Source organism: Corvus kubaryi, unplaced genomic scaffold (genome assembly GCF_017639235.1).
Source record: "Corvus kubaryi isolate FWS band 111438036 unplaced genomic scaffold, C.kubaryi_AGA036_p1.0 37300, whole genome shotgun sequence".
Lineage (NCBI taxonomy): Eukaryota > Metazoa > Chordata > Aves > Passeriformes > Corvidae > Corvus > Corvus kubaryi.
This window is the reverse complement of record NW_024581093.1, coordinates 8,022,787-8,039,830: the sequence shown is the minus strand read 5'-3', so window position 1 is coordinate 8,039,830 and position 17,044 is coordinate 8,022,787. Positions and strand designations below refer to the sequence as shown.

At 38.6% G+C, this 17,044-nt stretch overlaps 1 protein-coding gene across 7 annotated transcripts in view; it reads right to left on the bottom strand.

The window, feature by feature from the left end:
* The window catches only part of ESRP2 (epithelial splicing regulatory protein 2), a 46,430-nt gene extending 39,440 nt beyond the window's left edge, over positions 1-6,990 (bottom strand). For 2 of the 7 annotated variants that reach the window (XM_042027465.1, XM_042027466.1), the window contains exons 1-3: positions 3,753-3,910; positions 3,310-3,462; positions 2,294-2,422 (exon numbers count right to left, since the gene is read on the bottom strand). In XM_042027465.1, the coding sequence (XP_041883399.1) occupies positions 2,294-2,422; positions 3,310-3,444 (264 nt within the window). In that variant the 5' untranslated portion in view covers positions 3,445-3,462; positions 3,753-3,910. Of the gene's footprint in view, positions 1-2,293; positions 2,423-3,309; positions 3,463-3,752; positions 3,912-4,311; positions 4,381-5,285; positions 5,405-6,680 lie in introns of those variants that run through there. The other 5 variants (XM_042027464.1, XM_042027461.1, XM_042027460.1 and 2 more) reach the window with 4 other exon arrangements.
* Positions 6,991-17,044: the final 10,054 nt, after the last annotated feature.

Below are 17,044 nucleotides of genomic sequence, written 5' to 3'. Positions count from 1 at the left end.
GCTGTGCAAGATGTAACATTTTAGGAATATGAAGCAAAATTGAAATTATGCATCATTTGTTGAAGTGTCTGGTTAAAAGCAAAGTAAAGACTTGACCACAGATTACAGGTAGACCCCATCATTGCTGGAAAGTGACCTACACAGCAATAGAAGGAGACTTTCTGTGGTCAAGGGAATAACTCCAGACCCACAGTAGCTGATCTACTGTTTACCAGCTACAAATCACTGATTCAGAACCACAGAATGTTTGAAGTTGAATGAGGCCTCTGAAGCATGGATAAAAGTTACAATGGATTTGTGCTCAGTGATTCTCACTTCCCTCTAGGTGTAGAGGCTGGGAGATCTCAAGGCAAGAGCCAGAAGCAGGCACCGACACTTTCATTTACATGCTTGAGAGATGTGCTAAAGTGGGTGATTTTCAGCTGCATCATCAATTTTCTACCACAATCCAGGCAGGGTGTGGAAAGTTAATTTCACATACTCTATAACATTATCTCAAATCGAGGTACAAGTCTACTTCCTTTTCCTCCTCCTTTTAAAATAACCACTTCACCTACCTGTGCTTTTGCTGAACAAAATGCTTAACTGAGAAAGAAAAAAATACCCTGTATGTGTTGTCAGATACCTGACTCATCCTTAAAATACATGATGCAATTAAAATATTCAGTGGACTTGTCTTCAAAAATGCAGAAAATTATCTACTATTAAAGAATATGGAGTTTTGCTTTTTGCCACCACTGCAAGTGGGAAGTTGAATTAATTTTCTCCTAATTCCCACAGGAGTCAGGACACCAAGGGGAAGGGAGAAGAGTTTAGGTAAGGTGTGTTCCAGAAGACTTATGATGGATCTGGCCACATCACAACTGGCATCCAACAATTAACAGCAAAATCATTATTTAGTTGCATAGATATGCAAACAAAAAGGAAAAAAACTGTTGTTTTTCAAGAGTCTCTACCCACCTACACACAAAGGTAGTATTTCCTTTTATTTGCTAAAGCAGACCCACCTACAGTGCAATTTACAGCAATAAGATACAATCTCTCATAAAGTATTGAGTATAATTAAAGTGTGTCTGTTATAAAGGTAAACAGAGTGTACTGGGCTAAGCTGTTCCAGATGTCTTTAGTGCAAGATCTGGGACAAGATCAAACCTGCAGCTGCACATTTTCTCAGGGGTTATTATGGAGCTTTAAAAAAAAAAAAAAAAAAAAAAAAAGAAAATCACCTCTTGGTCCTGGACTCCAGCAAAACAAATGCAAGTAGAACAAATGTCATTGCAGCCAATGCTGACAGATTTTAAGCCACATAGAAGTTACATGTTCAAAGACACTGCATGGTTAACACTGCACTCTGGAGTGAGTACCAAAGAGGCTTAGGACCAAGCCTACCAAGTTATCTGTGTCACCAGAAGTTACAGCAACACGAACCTGTTCTACTGCCTAAGCAAGTTTCTTGCTGAAACACACCTACAAATGATTCAGACAAGGTGTGGAAAGCCAGGTTTATATATTACACAAAAATGCACTATTGTATTTTTCCATTCAAGCCCATTTCGTGTACAGAAAGGACAGTCAAAGCAAGCACACTTTAGGGAACTGCATTATCTATACACACTATTTGCACTAAATTTTTTGAAGTAACTTAAGTCCTCTTGAGCTGTAGGTATCATACAAATTTATAGATTTACTGTCTCAGTGTGATATTAAATGAGCCAAAGAGCAAACCTACAGAAATCAGAAAAAAATAAAACCAAATCACTTTGTAATCCACTAATTAGGCTCATCTGGAAAAGAGTGATACACAACAATCATATCTGATGTTACATGAAAGATTTTGAAGATTTCAGCTGACTTTAGGAATAGCAAATGAAAAAAAGTTTTTTAATACACATTAGAGCATTGAACCTGTAGACTGGAATGTACCATGTGAAGTTCGAAAATTTGATTAACACTGCTTTATTAAGCAGTACTTTTACTAGCCTACTCTTTTAAAGCTTAAGAGAATCCTAGAATAAAAGTAGACCCATCAAAACAACCAGAAGTCAGATCTTCCAAACACTTATAGCATCACCTCAAACAACTCTGGTATTGTACATAACTGTTTCAGAATTATGGTGTTCCCATTTCAAATGGTTCAGGTACCTTTTGGGTTAGCTCAAAAACAAGCATGAAAACTTGCTAGTGATTTCAAAATGAAAGACAAAATTAAAGTCCGTTTCCTTTTTCAAATCCATTAAATCTCCTTCACAGGCTTCACCCTGAAGAGCTCCTGCTACCAAAAGCAGCACCTCACCTGTTGAAGAACCCGGTCCAGTGGTTCAGCTTTGCCCAGTCCCTCTGGTGTTAAGCCACTGACTTCGCGACACTGGTCACTTAAGTCCAAGTTGTCTGCTTTCACCAGGGATTTGTGTAGTGTCCCTACCTAAAAACATTTAAGAAATTATGGGCAAAAGTGAGGAACAATCGAATTAGCTCTTTACAGCAATGTGTTGAGACTGCAGAAAAATCAGAAAGGTGCAGTATCACCTCCCGATAAACGCCAGGAGAAAACGCATTTGTCTATTTCACAAATCGAAACCTTTGGCTGCGGTTTCTCTCCCTCCCACCCCGGAGAGCCACGCTCTCAGCTTCGGAGTATCCGAGCCCATTTTCAGGGAAGGCCTTTTGCAGTTAGCACCCACTTTTGCGGGAGTTAACTGCAAAGGGAAGATCACTTAATATTAAGGCAGTTTCATGAATCCACTAATGAAATTGATAGTCCTGTTTGTTTTATCAAAGCCCTTCATGTCTAGGGGGTTATTTATGATAGGACTTTCGGGGAGAAAAAAGATTAGAGGTGACTTTTAGATTGGCATAAAATTAAAAGAAGTCAATATTCTTGTAAAGGTTATCCAAACATTGGTTAAACAAACAAAAAGCAGGCCCAAAGGGTCCAACGGTGACCATGAGCCGGCTGCCAGGGAAGCGAGCACGCTCGGAGCCACCCGGGGCAGCTTTTTGTTTTAAAGCTTCAAAAGTCCGTAGACATCCTCGAAGCTACACATGATTTAAGGCGGACGGGGCAGTGGGGCGTGGAAGCGGCCAAACTTTCTTTAGAGGTTACTTCTTCCCTGAAGACGGAACAAAAAGGAGCTTCCCGAGCGAGCGCCCCGGGCAGGGAATGACCCCCGGGCACGGGCCCCGCGCCCTCCCCTCCCTCGGTGCATTTGTGAAATGAACAAACGGCTCCGGGCAGGCGGCGAGTGGCCGGGAGAGCCCGCTCGCCCCGCGCCGGGGAACGCGCCCTCGCCCCGGATATCGAAGCCATACCTTCTTGCTGTGTAGATCCACAACTTGCCACACCAAGAGAATTAGTTCCCTCTCATCCGAACCCAGTTTAGCCCCATATGCACCAGCTGTTGCCCCAAACAACACCACCAAAGAGTCACTGTGCGAAGCCGTCATGACCACAGGGGGAAACAACTACAATCAAAAGCAGAGGTCAAAAAAAAAAAAAAAAAAAAAAAAAAAAAAAGAAAGAAAAAGAGAGAGAAAAAAAAAGCAAAAAAAGCAAAAGAAAGACACACTAACAAACAAACAAACAAAAAAAACCAACCCAAAATAATCCCATAAGGCTCACCCCCTACCTCCAAGTAATCAAAGGGAAAAGGAGCGAACGAGGAGTCACAATAAAAAGAGGAGAGAAAGAGCTATTTAGGAGATTGAGTGTTTGAGGAAAAAAAACATGGAGAAAGAAAGGCTCCCATCTCTACCTGTTCCCGGTGATCTCCTTCCCGGGGCCGATTGGGAGGTGAAATTAGCAAGCTGTGGGTTTCTTTCCCTCTGACATCATGGCAGAAGCTCAGTCTGAGCTTGGGTTTTTTTTTTTTTTCTCTCTCTCTTTTTTTTTTTTTTTCCTTCCCTCTTCCCCTTCCCCTCTCCTGAGTTACCTGCCCTTGGTGCAGCTCATGTGACTCTAGTCAATCTCCCAAAGGGACAAGGCCATTGGGCCTCTGGAAAAGGTGTAGGAGGGACGGAGGGAGAATCAACGCCTGGCTGATCTGGCCTGATTGGTTTTCGAAGGAGATCAGAGGCAAACTCCCTTTCTCTCTTTAATTCTGCCTGCAGGAAGTGCCTGTACCTGCTTTCAGTTCTGCGGGATCCCGCCCGGCGCTGGGTGCGGGCACTACGCGCCCGGCGAGCGGGGCACGCGGGGCTCTGTTCGCTCAGACCCGCGCCCGTTTCGGGGGAAATTCTGAACAATGTACGAGTACGGTTGCTAAAACACAATTTATGACTTGGCATTGAATTCCACGACAGAAAAGTCTTTACCTGTTTCTAAGTAATTGCCTTTTGTGCACGTTGCTGTGTGTGTATCGAGCTACCCATGCCGACGTTAATCTGTAATGAAAGCGTAGTATTCCACAGGGATTTTAGGCAGAGAGTACTTTTCAATTTAGGCCCTATTCTTCATATAGTTTGTAAAGGTGGGTCCTAGCAAAACTTTTTTTTTCTTTTTTTTTTTTTTTTGGATTAAGGATGCATCTAGGAAGTTTTGCAAAATAGCAATATAAAGCCTTGCATTTTCTACCCTACCTCAATAAAGAACTGTCTCCTGGGCATTAACTGCAGTCCAAGATAGGCAGCTTTTCCCTGCTCCTCTCTCCTGTTTCACTGGTGAGACTTCAATGGGAAATCACCACCTAGTCTAGCTGCTATGAAAACACTCCTGCTCAACAGCAGCAGCAATAATATTTGTAACATCAGGGACTGAGACAATTTTCAGAGATATTGTCAAACTCAAATTGATTTTAAAACAGAAAAGAAGATCAAAAGGCCTCTAAACTCTTTTGAAAGTTATTTTTCCTATTCCCACCACTGATGAGTTACTAGTGATTTTTAAAGGCCAAAGTTGGACTAGTAGTATTTTTTCTTTTGTTTAATTAAGTCTTCAGTTTATACTTCAATATTAGTATTGTGTTGAAATAGAGCTTTTACTGAATGAAAATTGGTGCTGCTAATTGGCTAGTGGTGTCTATCCTGGGAAAATGCAGAGCTGCGCATTTAACTGTGAACATCTGATGGCTTAAATTATTAAATCATATTTTCTCATTTTATTTTAACATTCCAATTTTATAATTGATTAATTATAGCAGTTATTGTGTTCCTCCTTATGGCAAACACTGATTCCCCATGCTAACACCACCAGCAAGACTAATTCCTTTTATTTCAGTGAAAATAAACTACAGTTCAAGGATGCAGTCCAATGTGAAGTATCTTAGAATTCATGTGTTACCAGTATTTACCTGACAGAGGCCATGCAGGAAACTTTGCACAGGTGCATCTCACTGAATATCACGAGACAGTTGTTAAACACCTCTCAGCTCTTGTCTCTGCAGCTCATGCAGCTGCTTGGGAAATCATCCTGAAAATACATTGTTACAGAAAGAGCAAATTCCCAAACAACCAGAGATGAAAACTTTAATCTGTAACATGAATATATTTATATATTTAAAATGTTTTCAGCATTATATTTGCTAGCATTGCTGAATTTATGCCACATCTATATTTTTCTCTGTCAATGCACTTCTAGAAGTCCTTGGTAGAATAAAAACCCATTTCTATTCCTTTTGGTTAGTTATAACCTTTGGATATAGTGGTAATGAAACAGTGTAACAGACTGTTACTGAGTATGGGATGATTCTTATCCCTGAAGTCTGTAATAAGAACCATAAAAATGCATTGACTGCAAGTGTGAGAACTGTTCCTCTTTTCCCAAACTGTTCCTCCCCTCCCAAACTCACATATTTATGGGGGTGTTTGGAGACAGGCAGTGTATGCATAAGTGTAAACACAGATTAAGTGTAAATACAGATTTTAACTGTAGCTATGTTCATAGAAGAAAGTACCCAGCTGTTGCAATTTAGCTGCCCTCATGAGGATGTCACTTTGTAGCCCTAATACGTGAGTACCTCATACATAATGGGATTTTAATTAGCAGATCTCTATAGATGATCATACACATGATAAATTCTTGGCCAGGTTGGCACATATGCTCACAGGCTCCAGTGAATCGAAAGAGAGAATGCCAATATGTATGTACTTGTCTTTAGGATTTAAGGTGAAAGAAAAAGGGTTATAATTGACTTAGAGCAATGTGTCAGATTAAAAAAGTCCTCCTCAAATAAATGCCAAAGACCCTTGAAAACTAACTTGAAATCTACACATTGGTGAGCTCAAAAGCTTCTATGCTTTTTACAATTATATTAGCTCATCTCATAAAATGTAGCCTCTCTTCCTAGAAAGCCCATCTGGTTTCTACTTTTAGACTATCTTGACTCATATAATCCTACTATTACTAATTTATCTGACCTATTCTAGCTAAATGAACTTAAAACATATTCTAAAATTTAAAGAAAACCCTTAAATAAATGCTGGCCTTCCTGCAATCACACATTTCAAAGTATCAGATTATGCATCTGGTTCCTCATTCACCTTTTATCCACAACTCTCCCATTTTCTGCCCTGAATTATACCAATGTTATCAATCTAAAAAATATAAAAGAATGACATCGTATCTCTTAACAGAACAGCAACAGGATCCAGTTCCTGAAAAACATGTGGGACAAGCCCTTGTACACTGAGCATAGAAAGGTTAATTTGTAACCAAGATCTTGCTGAAATAAAGAGTTATTGCTCACCTTTAGCTTTAATCCTGGCAGGCATATTTAGAGAGGTGTTTGCTGGTAGGCTCCATGTAATGTAACCGGGTGGAGAAGAAAAGTTTTAAAGATGGACATTCATTGTTATGCAAGCTTAGTACTGTGATTATTTTGTTTCTTATTAATCAAGCAATTAAAACTGGAAAATAGATCATTTTTACAGTTAGATCCCATGAGAACACTGAAGAGAATCATTAAAAGCATTGTGCTTGCAATGGATAAATCTGTAGTGGCATTTTCATTCTTACTATACAGGGAAGGGAAGGGAAGGGAAGGGAAGGGAAGGGAAGGGAAGGGAAGGGAAGGGAAGAGAAGAGAAGAGAAGAGAAGAGAAGAGAAGAGAAGAGAAGAGAAGAGAAGAGGAGAAGTATCTCTTTTACATTATTAAAAATTCCTGTGAACTGAATGTCCTGATGACTGAAGTCCTTTTGCTGAAGTCTAATAAAAGGAGTATGAAACTTTGAGACATGAGATCTGGAGTAATATCCTGGCTGCATTTAGATCTACAGAAATACCTCAATTACCTTTCAGGGAACATGGAAGTCAATCTTCTGTTCCAAACTAGTATGATATTGAGAAGTTATTTGTCCTCATGAATATTTTAGTCATCAGTTAAAAGGAGGAAAATGATGATGATATTTAACCCTGTCAGATGGGTTAAAACACCCTGAAAAAAGTGAATTAACTTTGAAGTTGGGTCTAATTTCAATTTCTAATTCTAATTTCTAATTTTTTCTATGATTTTGAGAAACAGAGATATTAAATCGAGTAAGTATGGAGCCTTGGTGTTTCTCTGCACAATAGGGATAGTAGTAAATTCTCTGCATGCCTCAGCATCTCCAAACTGAACTGGCACTGGAAGTAAAAGATCTGTAAGTGATCTGTAAGCAAATGTGAGAAGACATTTAGATTTCATACCCATTCAGTCCTTGGCTCCTGGATTGGATTATAAGATACTGCAGCAATATTTGCTGAAGGAGGAGCTTACTGTAACTCCTGAAACATAAACCCATATGTAAAGAATTTTCTGGCATCCTTTCTTTAACAGCAATGAGTGGGAAAAGGCATGGGAACAAGTGCTTAGCAGTGTTCTTTGATTGCTGTCCAGATGTTTGGAGAAATCTGATTTTTTGGTCTGCCAGGTAGGTCTCCCATGATTACAATGCACTGTAGAAGCCCTGAAATAATTTCCATTGAGATATCCACAAAAGCTCAGCAATCTGCAGAAGAGCTTCAGAACTCTGGTTCTGATGGATTGGTACCCTGCTGCGGATCCAATATTGCTGCTAGCAAGAATTTTCTTGCTAGCAGCAATATTGTATCCACACCCTGCAGATACCAGCACCATCAAGCCACACTGGAAGCATTCACTTCGAATCCTGTATCAGTTGGAATTCCATTTCTGTTGACTTAAAGGTAAATTAAAACATAACATTGGTGACTATAAAGAGAAATAAAAATGAAATTACTTCCGCTATTACTTTACACAGTTTCTCTTCTTTATGGAATGACCATCAATCCAGTGGTTTAATCCTACAAAGGTTTTATACATGCTCAGTTCCCACTGGAGTATTGGTGTGAGCTGTTTAGCCAAATTTCTCCAGATTACACTTATCAGGCTTTTGAAAATCTAAGCATTTACTTTTCTACCAAACTTATGGACAAATCTAACATGCATGCATAGTAGTGTCTTTCATAAATATTATTATAGATTTACATCAAAGTTAACAGTTCATAACAAATAAACTGAATTTCCTTTATTTTTCATTGGAAATAATGCTGTCCTTCAAATAATTGACTAAAGAATTTTCTGGATTTAGAATCACTGAAATGACTGCTGACAGGGAGGGACCTCTGCAAGTCCTCTTGTCCAGAACTGGATTATTGCCAGCACTATGGTGAACCAGCCAGTATTTTGGCCAGCTGTGTCTTGGAAACCTCCATGGATGACACGTTCCAGCGCTGCACTGCGTTGCTGATGAGAAACTTTCTCCTGGTCGCCAATCTGATCTCACTGCTAAATTTTTAAATAATTCACTGCAACTAGTTGAGACAGGATCTTTAAGCCATGTGATACAATTTCTGTTACCTAATGAGATGAATATGCAAGTATTTCCTGACCCTTTCAATCTACCTTATCTGTGAATGAAAATTGACTTTGTGTGAAGCTTTATTGCCCCTACAACCTGCCTAAGAAATTTTCATTGCAATTGGTTACTTTTTTTACTAGCCTCAGGTACAGTATAATATGAGAAAAGAAGTTCAATGGAAAATATTCTTTTTGTGGCAGGTTTTTAAGCAAGACTGATGTTCAGTCTTGGATCAAAACACTTCTGTATACTAACCCATTCTCTCTTTGCCCATTGAAAGGATATAGTAGGGTCAGTGTGGCAGCATTTCCAACAGTAAAAAATTCTCTTTTTAATTGTGAAGTTGATCTAGTGATTTATTTGTTATAGTGAATTATAAAGGAAAAAAAATCCATTGCCACCATCCTTGGTACCATCACTATCACCCCAGTGGAAAGAGTAAAAACATAAATTGGTAACACAATCCACTGCAATAGCTAAAAGCCAAAATGCTCTCTGTTATTCACTAGTATTTACATGCAATTAAATAGAATCATCTTCTTAATTTATAAACAATAAAATCTAAAATTACACATTTACAGTTCAACAGGATAAAGTTATATCCTCTTGGGGAAAGATCAAGATTTCAACTCCTCATAATGGAAAATGAGAATGACCTGATGTCTACATGAAGCGTTTAATTTGGGCCATTTTGTACTTTATATTTAACAGACCAACTCAGAGGCTTCCAGTCATAAGAGTAGCAAGACAGGAAATTCAGTAGTCCTTTACCCTTTTAGGAAACTTTTGCAAGACTCCTTCAAAGAATCAGTGGTATTCAGACTGTCATATTCCCACACATAAATGATTCATACTGTACAATTAGGAAGTTCTCAGAAGTTCACTGAACCACAAAATCACTGAAGTTTTGAAGTGAGAAGTGGCCACTGCCAGCTGGAACATTGGATTCCAGTCACCCAAATCCAGTCACCTTTGCATGTAAACATAAAAAACAAACAGACAACACAAGAAATGTAAAGGCCATTATCTACATCAAAAGATCTGCATGCTCCACATTGCTCTCACTGAGAGTTGATGTAATGTAGCAGTGATGAAAGAACTGATCATCAAATACAAAGGACTGTATACTGGAAGTCCAAGTTATTCAATGAAAAACAACTGTAAAATTTACACAATTAATGATGAATTTATACAGGTTACATCTTCTCAAGCTTTGCTGACAACTGGCTGATACTGGCCTCATGAGATTATCTTGGCAGAAATTACTAATCTCTGTCTGTTTATTCAGATTGTACCACAAACTCTCAGCTGACATAAAAACCTTGATAAAAAAGGAGGGCGTGTTCCTATAATACTCCATTCCCATTTGATTTAACTGCTCTGATATTTAACCTGTTTTTTCATTAGAATTTAATTAAACTTATTCTACATAGAGATATGCTAATACACTTCTTTTTCTCACCACAGTATAAACAGAAGTAAAATATAAATGCAAAACATAAGCAAAACTTAACCACCTGTTGAAGTAGTTAGGCTTTAAAAACATTTCATCGAAGCATTTTGTATAATAAATTGATGAATGCAATTATGTGCATCCAAACTAGACATGAAAGGATTTATCATTCAATGATTTCCTGATCTTTCATCTTGCTTATGGCTATTTTGCTTCACTTCATTTCTACCAGCAATTGTTACATACCTCAGATCTGACAGGGATTTCAAACACACCCTGTGTCCCATTCTATCCAACACAAGGATGGGATAATTTGCCCAAAGAAGCAGCAGACCTCTGATACAACTTTTTTTTTGTATTTCTGTTTTCACTGTCCTTTCTTGAAAGTACAAGACTTTAAGGCTGACGCATTGCTACCAGCCTCTAGCAGAACTAATGCCAATTTCTAGGAAGATTAGATGAGTTTATTTTCTACTCTACCATTTGCAGCTTGACAAGACAACTACAGTTTTTGCAAAAAAAATTTAATTTTTTTCTTCAGCATCTCTAGATGCAATTGCTTGCATGGAAGACTAGTTCACATTCAACTGTATTATATAGTTACAATCATGTCATCAAATTCTCACTCAAATAAATTTCCCTGACTTATTCAACAAACGCTCTTCTCACTTTAACCTCTGAGCATGATTAAACAACTACCTTTCTTCCTTTGGCCTGATGTTGGATCTTACACACTGTGGAATATACAGTGGAAATAGGATAGAAGTAGTGTCCTTACAGATACATCTGGCTGATACAGGAGAATGATATGGTTTCCTGAGAAGAAACATTCTCAAAGAAACATACTGCACAGTCAGTAAATATATTCAGACAGAAAGAGGACAGGTATACCTAGATGATTCCTTTTGGCATACTGTAGAAATTTTAAATTTAAGACTCTGTATGATGCAATTCAGTGCATTTTATCACTTAACAGCTATAGAATTGCTTTATAAGCACAGATAATAACTAAGCACATGGCAAGCAGGTGCAATTCCCTTCCCAGCAAGTTGGAGTTGTGATAATATACCCTGACAGAGCTGTTTCATAAGTGCCAGTACCACCTCACCTCCTTTCCATAACCCTCTCCTAATGTGGCACACCCTTGTTTGACAGGAAATGTCACCTTGTGTTCAGTCATTCCTTGTTTTCTTCAAGTAATTATTTCGATCATGGTGTGACACAGTTAACATACATTAATATTTTGCCTTTTCTACACTGAAATACATGGTGGTGAGGAAAAGAAAAAGAGCCCTGGAGCACACAATAGGAAGCTGCCTCGCACATTCTGGGAGTGGCTCTGCAGTGACTTGAGTGAACGCACCAATAATGCTCTGGCTCTGGGTGAAGTAGATGTCTAGGACATAACTTTAACTTTTAATTACTCCTTTCCATACTCTAGTGCTCTGCTTTGTGTGAGCAGGGAATCTGAGGGGTCCATCTGCTCCTCTGTTCTCTAAAGCGGAGTCATTACCTCATTTGGTTCAGTTATCCTGACAAAAACAAGGCAGTGACTCATGGGAATGGGCAAACAAGAGGGGTACTTTTGCCTGATAGTGTCATGAATGCGTGGCTTTAGGGCACATGAAGCTTTTCTAGGGCCAGTTCCCGCTGAACACCTGCAGCCTCACTAAGGGCAGTCAGGCCGGCTGTCACTGTCACACATGAGTCACGATGGGCATCATTTTACACCTTTATATAGACATTAGATGTAAGACTGTGAGGCCAGGTCTTCCTGTCTCTCAAAACTCTGGATTACATTCTATCTATGCAGGAATCCCTGTCAGAGGAGGTATAGAACATCAAGTTTTTGATAAATTTATGTGCAAATTTCTCCTTTTCCCATGCACATCTTGCAAAAATGACTTTAAAAAACATTTTTTATTTTGCACGGTTATCAAAAGTGCAAGATTTATCTATCCAAACCTTGTGAATCTGTTTGGTTTGGGGGAACAAGGTGGAGTCCACCACCTTCAATCAAAGATTGGCTGCTTTAATCAAAGAGATGTGAACAGCTTGCATTCTCAACTTTTGATTTCCACAAAGCCTGTTTGTTTTACTTAAGGCTAGCAGCCCCTGTTGCCAAGGAATTGCTAGGGAGCTAAGCCACACCTTTATGAACACACTTAGCACTTCCTGCTCTGTGCAGCCTTAAAAGCAGTCTCCTCTACTCCAGAGAGATAATTGGAGGTTAAAAAACCATCAACAGCTACATCTTAACATCTTGCCTGGCTGGCAAAGCCACCTGTCTTTATGCCCTTGTTAAAAAGTTCACACAAGGTCTTGGGGAAGTGTTTACCATGAGATATATTTTTCAGAAGAATTCGATGTTTGTGATGGTGATAATATGTTTCTTACCCTTTCATCTGTTTGAATCCAGAGCTTCCATTGGTGCCTGCTTTGTGACTAGAAGAAAATTAATTGGTGGGTTCCTCTGAAATCCCTCTGGGCTGGTACAGATGCTGTAGGCTGACTGGTAGCTCCAGCACACAGGGTAAGGGTTCATTATTCGTAATATATGTAAACAACCCTCTCGGTGCTCTGAGGCAGCATCATGGTATAATTGCTAGATCACTTACATCCTCCTTTTTCTGCTTCATCTGTAATTTAAATTTTTATATAAAAGGATTTGTCAGTCCTGTTGATGCTCAGTATTTACATCAATCTCAGGAAGCTGTATTTGCTGTTTGTTTGGGGGTTTTACCATAGTTTACTTAAAGAAACAAAATTTAAACACACACACATTCAGTACTATAAAACAAATCTAAGCACAGAACTCACTGCTGAAACTTAGTCTAAAAATGCCTAAAGCACACCGAATACTCATATCAGAAACCTTCTTACTGATGAATCAGTCCCACCATTTCATAGATTTCCCCCTTTATCCTTCCTTCTGATGCAGAATATAAAACTATCTTTTGTTTTATTGTCACTGCATACTGCAAATGGGACTTCAGGTTACCACTAAACATTTCTTAGAATTTTTGTGACATGTTACAAATGACAGCAGCTTCTAAGACTTGGGTGGATAGCAGTGATGATTAATAAGATGGTAACTGGTGCAGCAATGAGGTGGAGTAGGTGTGAGTAATTGTATTCTGTGGGAACTTAATCAGAACCCTCTGGTTCATGGGCATGAAAGTATTTTCTATTCCTAGCATTTATAAGAAAGGACAGAAAATCAACAGCATTTTAGTGCAAATTTCCTTCAGGATTTCTATACAGAGGAAAATACAGGCAATAATAGAAAACTACAAATTTGGAATCAGTTACTTCATTGCCACTTTTGTTTTTCTGAGAATGAAATCTGCAGTGCACATTAGAATGCTGTAGACTCAAATGCAATGGGAAATGATTCTCTCTTACAGACTTAAAACTTGTTGCACAGGCCTAAAAGCACTACAGGGGACAGACAATGCATTTGAGGATGCAGCTTCATTGCTTTGAAGGGACACCATTCTCCACAATATATTATTGGGGGCAGAGAAGGAGGTTGTGAGCATACACACAATGAAACAAAACTAGTGGATGTAAAATAACAGCCAGTTTCATTTACTTGCACAGTTTATCTATAGTAGCAACCAAAGCCCCAGTAGGCAAACAGCCTGGGCAACTGGTGTGGAAGAATGGATTCCACAGCTTTGCAAGGATTTCATGTGAAGCAATACCCTCTTACTGGGATTAGTTGCCTTACTCAAGATCAGGCTCAAAGGGATTTACAAAACCACTATACACCCTTATTCAGAGTCATACAGTAACTTCTTCATTGTTGTGTAGACAATATGCTGTGTAAGAGAGACTTGTTATTTCTCTTATGTAGAAGAGAAAACACCCCTTCCTTAGAAAAATCATAGGGGACTGGTAATATGGGGATTAAGCAGGCAGGATTACACAGTCTCAGATGAAAAAAAATAGTGTATGACAACTGACAAAAAGTGTTAAGTCCCTTTCAGGAAAAGGGATTATTAAGCCAACAGTTCTGCAAGTCAGGCCCACAGTTCCTGGTTCTTGGGCAACAAATATTAATTATCAAATGCTGCTATTTAACATAAAATGTGTTCTCTTCAGTCTTCATTTGCCTTTCTACAATACAATCAAGGCTAGATGACAAAAAGTATTTGTCACATTTCAACAGGGAACTTGGTTTGGCATTGGGCATGATGGTTTGTACAATGGTTTAGGAATACTGATGGAAAGGATGTCCACTGGAATGCTCTTAAACTCATAAAACCAGAGTCACTACCTTTACATGAAACAAGAAAATGTATGTATCAAGATGTTGTAATGTATCAAGAAAAATTAGTATGGGGATGAAACACTAAGGAGTTTATTTGATCTACTGTCCTTGAGTGAGACAAAAGACAGTAATTTCAAAAGCACTGTTTATACATGAAGGAAAATCAGAGCTCAGGGATCTATTTGTTTAGTTTCTTTAGCCGGTCAGAGAATAAAGACATAGACTGTTTGAATTGCTTCAATTACTTCAACATCAAATTTCAAAGAATCAAACCACAAAAGTTCAGTTTCCTAATCTATTTCCTCAATAAAAATACATCTTTCAAACAAGGCAACATTAACATTTGGGTAGCAAGCTCATCAAAGCACATGATCCCACATTACAGACAAATATGGATGTATATCTATATGCACATATACATAACTCCCTTGTTACATATTCATTTCCTTTTCTCACCTTTGTGTTCCCTCAGAGTTTTCAAGTTTGGGCCAAAGGCATATACTTGATCTGTTCTCGTTTAGCATTTCTGACTTCTTTTATCTTCTTTTAGTTCATATTTTTCTATCCTTTCTCTCAAGCATCTGAAAATGCAGAACATTAGCTGAGTATATAGCAATGCAGAATAATCAAATGTCTGTAGAGATCACAGGTTTCCCACAATAGTATTACAAGTATAAATTGAATACATATTTCACACATCATTCACAACATAGTTATTACTGTCTCCCCCTGCTCCCCAGTGAAAGGAAGCAACACTTCAAAGAAAAACTATCTCAGTAGTGTGAAATTCACATCTGCTGTAAGGCCATTATGCACCTAATTTCACATTTGATTTGAGTGTGACTCTATCACTTTCCTACCAGCAGTACATACGACCTTTTTTAGGAATGACTGCATAGGAGAAACATGCTCCTTTCACATAAAGTGATTCTTTATGATACCTTTCCTCCACCCCTCCCAGCAATGCCTTCATGTTTAAGCAGCTTCACTCTGAAGTTACTATAGCTATGCAACTGTTGCTCATTGTGTAGCCCTTAATAATTGCTTTCCATTTGGATAATGCTGTTGTCATATACTCTGCATAAGGCTACACCTTAAACACCTAATAAAATGAAGTTCATGTCAGAACAGCAAGGATTACTCCTGAACTGCTTGACTCAATGCAATTTTTTCATACGTTGGTTATGAATAACAAGTATTGCGTAGGAGGGGTGTATCAGCTCTTCTCTTTTTCTCATCATTCCTTGCTCTGTGTACACACACACCAACATACGGCCACAGCTGCAGTTCACGTGCCTCAGTTTGATATCCTTGATATAACAAAAGCCATGACGGGCAGAAGTTTCTCTGAGGATTCAGAAATTCAGGATATTTGTTCCTATTTGAAAATAGCATGAAATTGTATTTTAGCCATAATTCAGAAGACATCTTCTCAACAGGGCCTTTGAAAAGGGATGAGGATATGCTGCCACTGATGAAGAACACACAAACCAGTTCTGTGTATATCAAGTCAACTCCAGTATCAGGCTTTAGTCCAAAGCTGGATCATGACTGAATTTTTCCTAGGGCATGCAAAGATTGTAAATGTGATATAAACTGCATTCCTGCAAAAGATTTCTTAGCATTTGTCCAGTTTCTCAAGAAGTTTCACTGGGACATGACAGGTATCAGATGTGAGGGCAGCATTCAGCACAGAGCTAACTTGTTGCCTTCAAGTTCAACAATGCTTCCTGTTAACCAGGCTCAATAGAAGTCAGCAAATAAAAGACTCCCCTGGGCCTTGTAAAAATTCATTTACTAGTCCCGAGTAGAACATGGGTGAATTTCTGTTGAAAGTTAAAGCTAAAGCTTTATTGTCATTATTTTATATATAAATTAGCCATATTATACCTCCTTTACCCTGGATCCATTCTGAATAAAGAATGCCTTGCTAGTGTCATATTAAATGTAACCTACTCCTTTGCAATATTTAGATGCATTCTATTCCACCACAGAAAGCTATGCAGTGATTGCAGGTTTTAAGGTTTGTTACATTTGCCTTCATTTTCATTTTGAACATTCCAAAACTGTGTCCTTTGCCCGCTGCTAAAGGGTAGAATTATATTGGAATGGAACATAACTGTCATTTAATCTCTGGAAGGCCACACACTGGCTTAGGTATGCAGTCAAATATGCTCTAGAAGGCTGCATTTCTGTTCAGTTTTCTGTGTAACTATGAACCTCTTTTATGAGCTGCTCTACAAGATGGGAGTGACAGTCTCCCACAGCAGTGCTCTGCAGTTACTTCTTCACCTTCAAATCAAATGGTGGTTATCAACTGAACCAACGTCTCATACTGAATTTTCTCTTCTGTACTCATTCAAAAAATAATCCTAATTTGTATGTTGTTCAAGAAATAGTAGAAGTAACATTTACTTCACTACTTTTACAGTTGGACCACTGATCTAACACCATTCAGACTTGCAAAGTCAATCTTATATGACGAATTTCATGTGAAGAAATTCTAGCTTTTGTTTGTTTTACA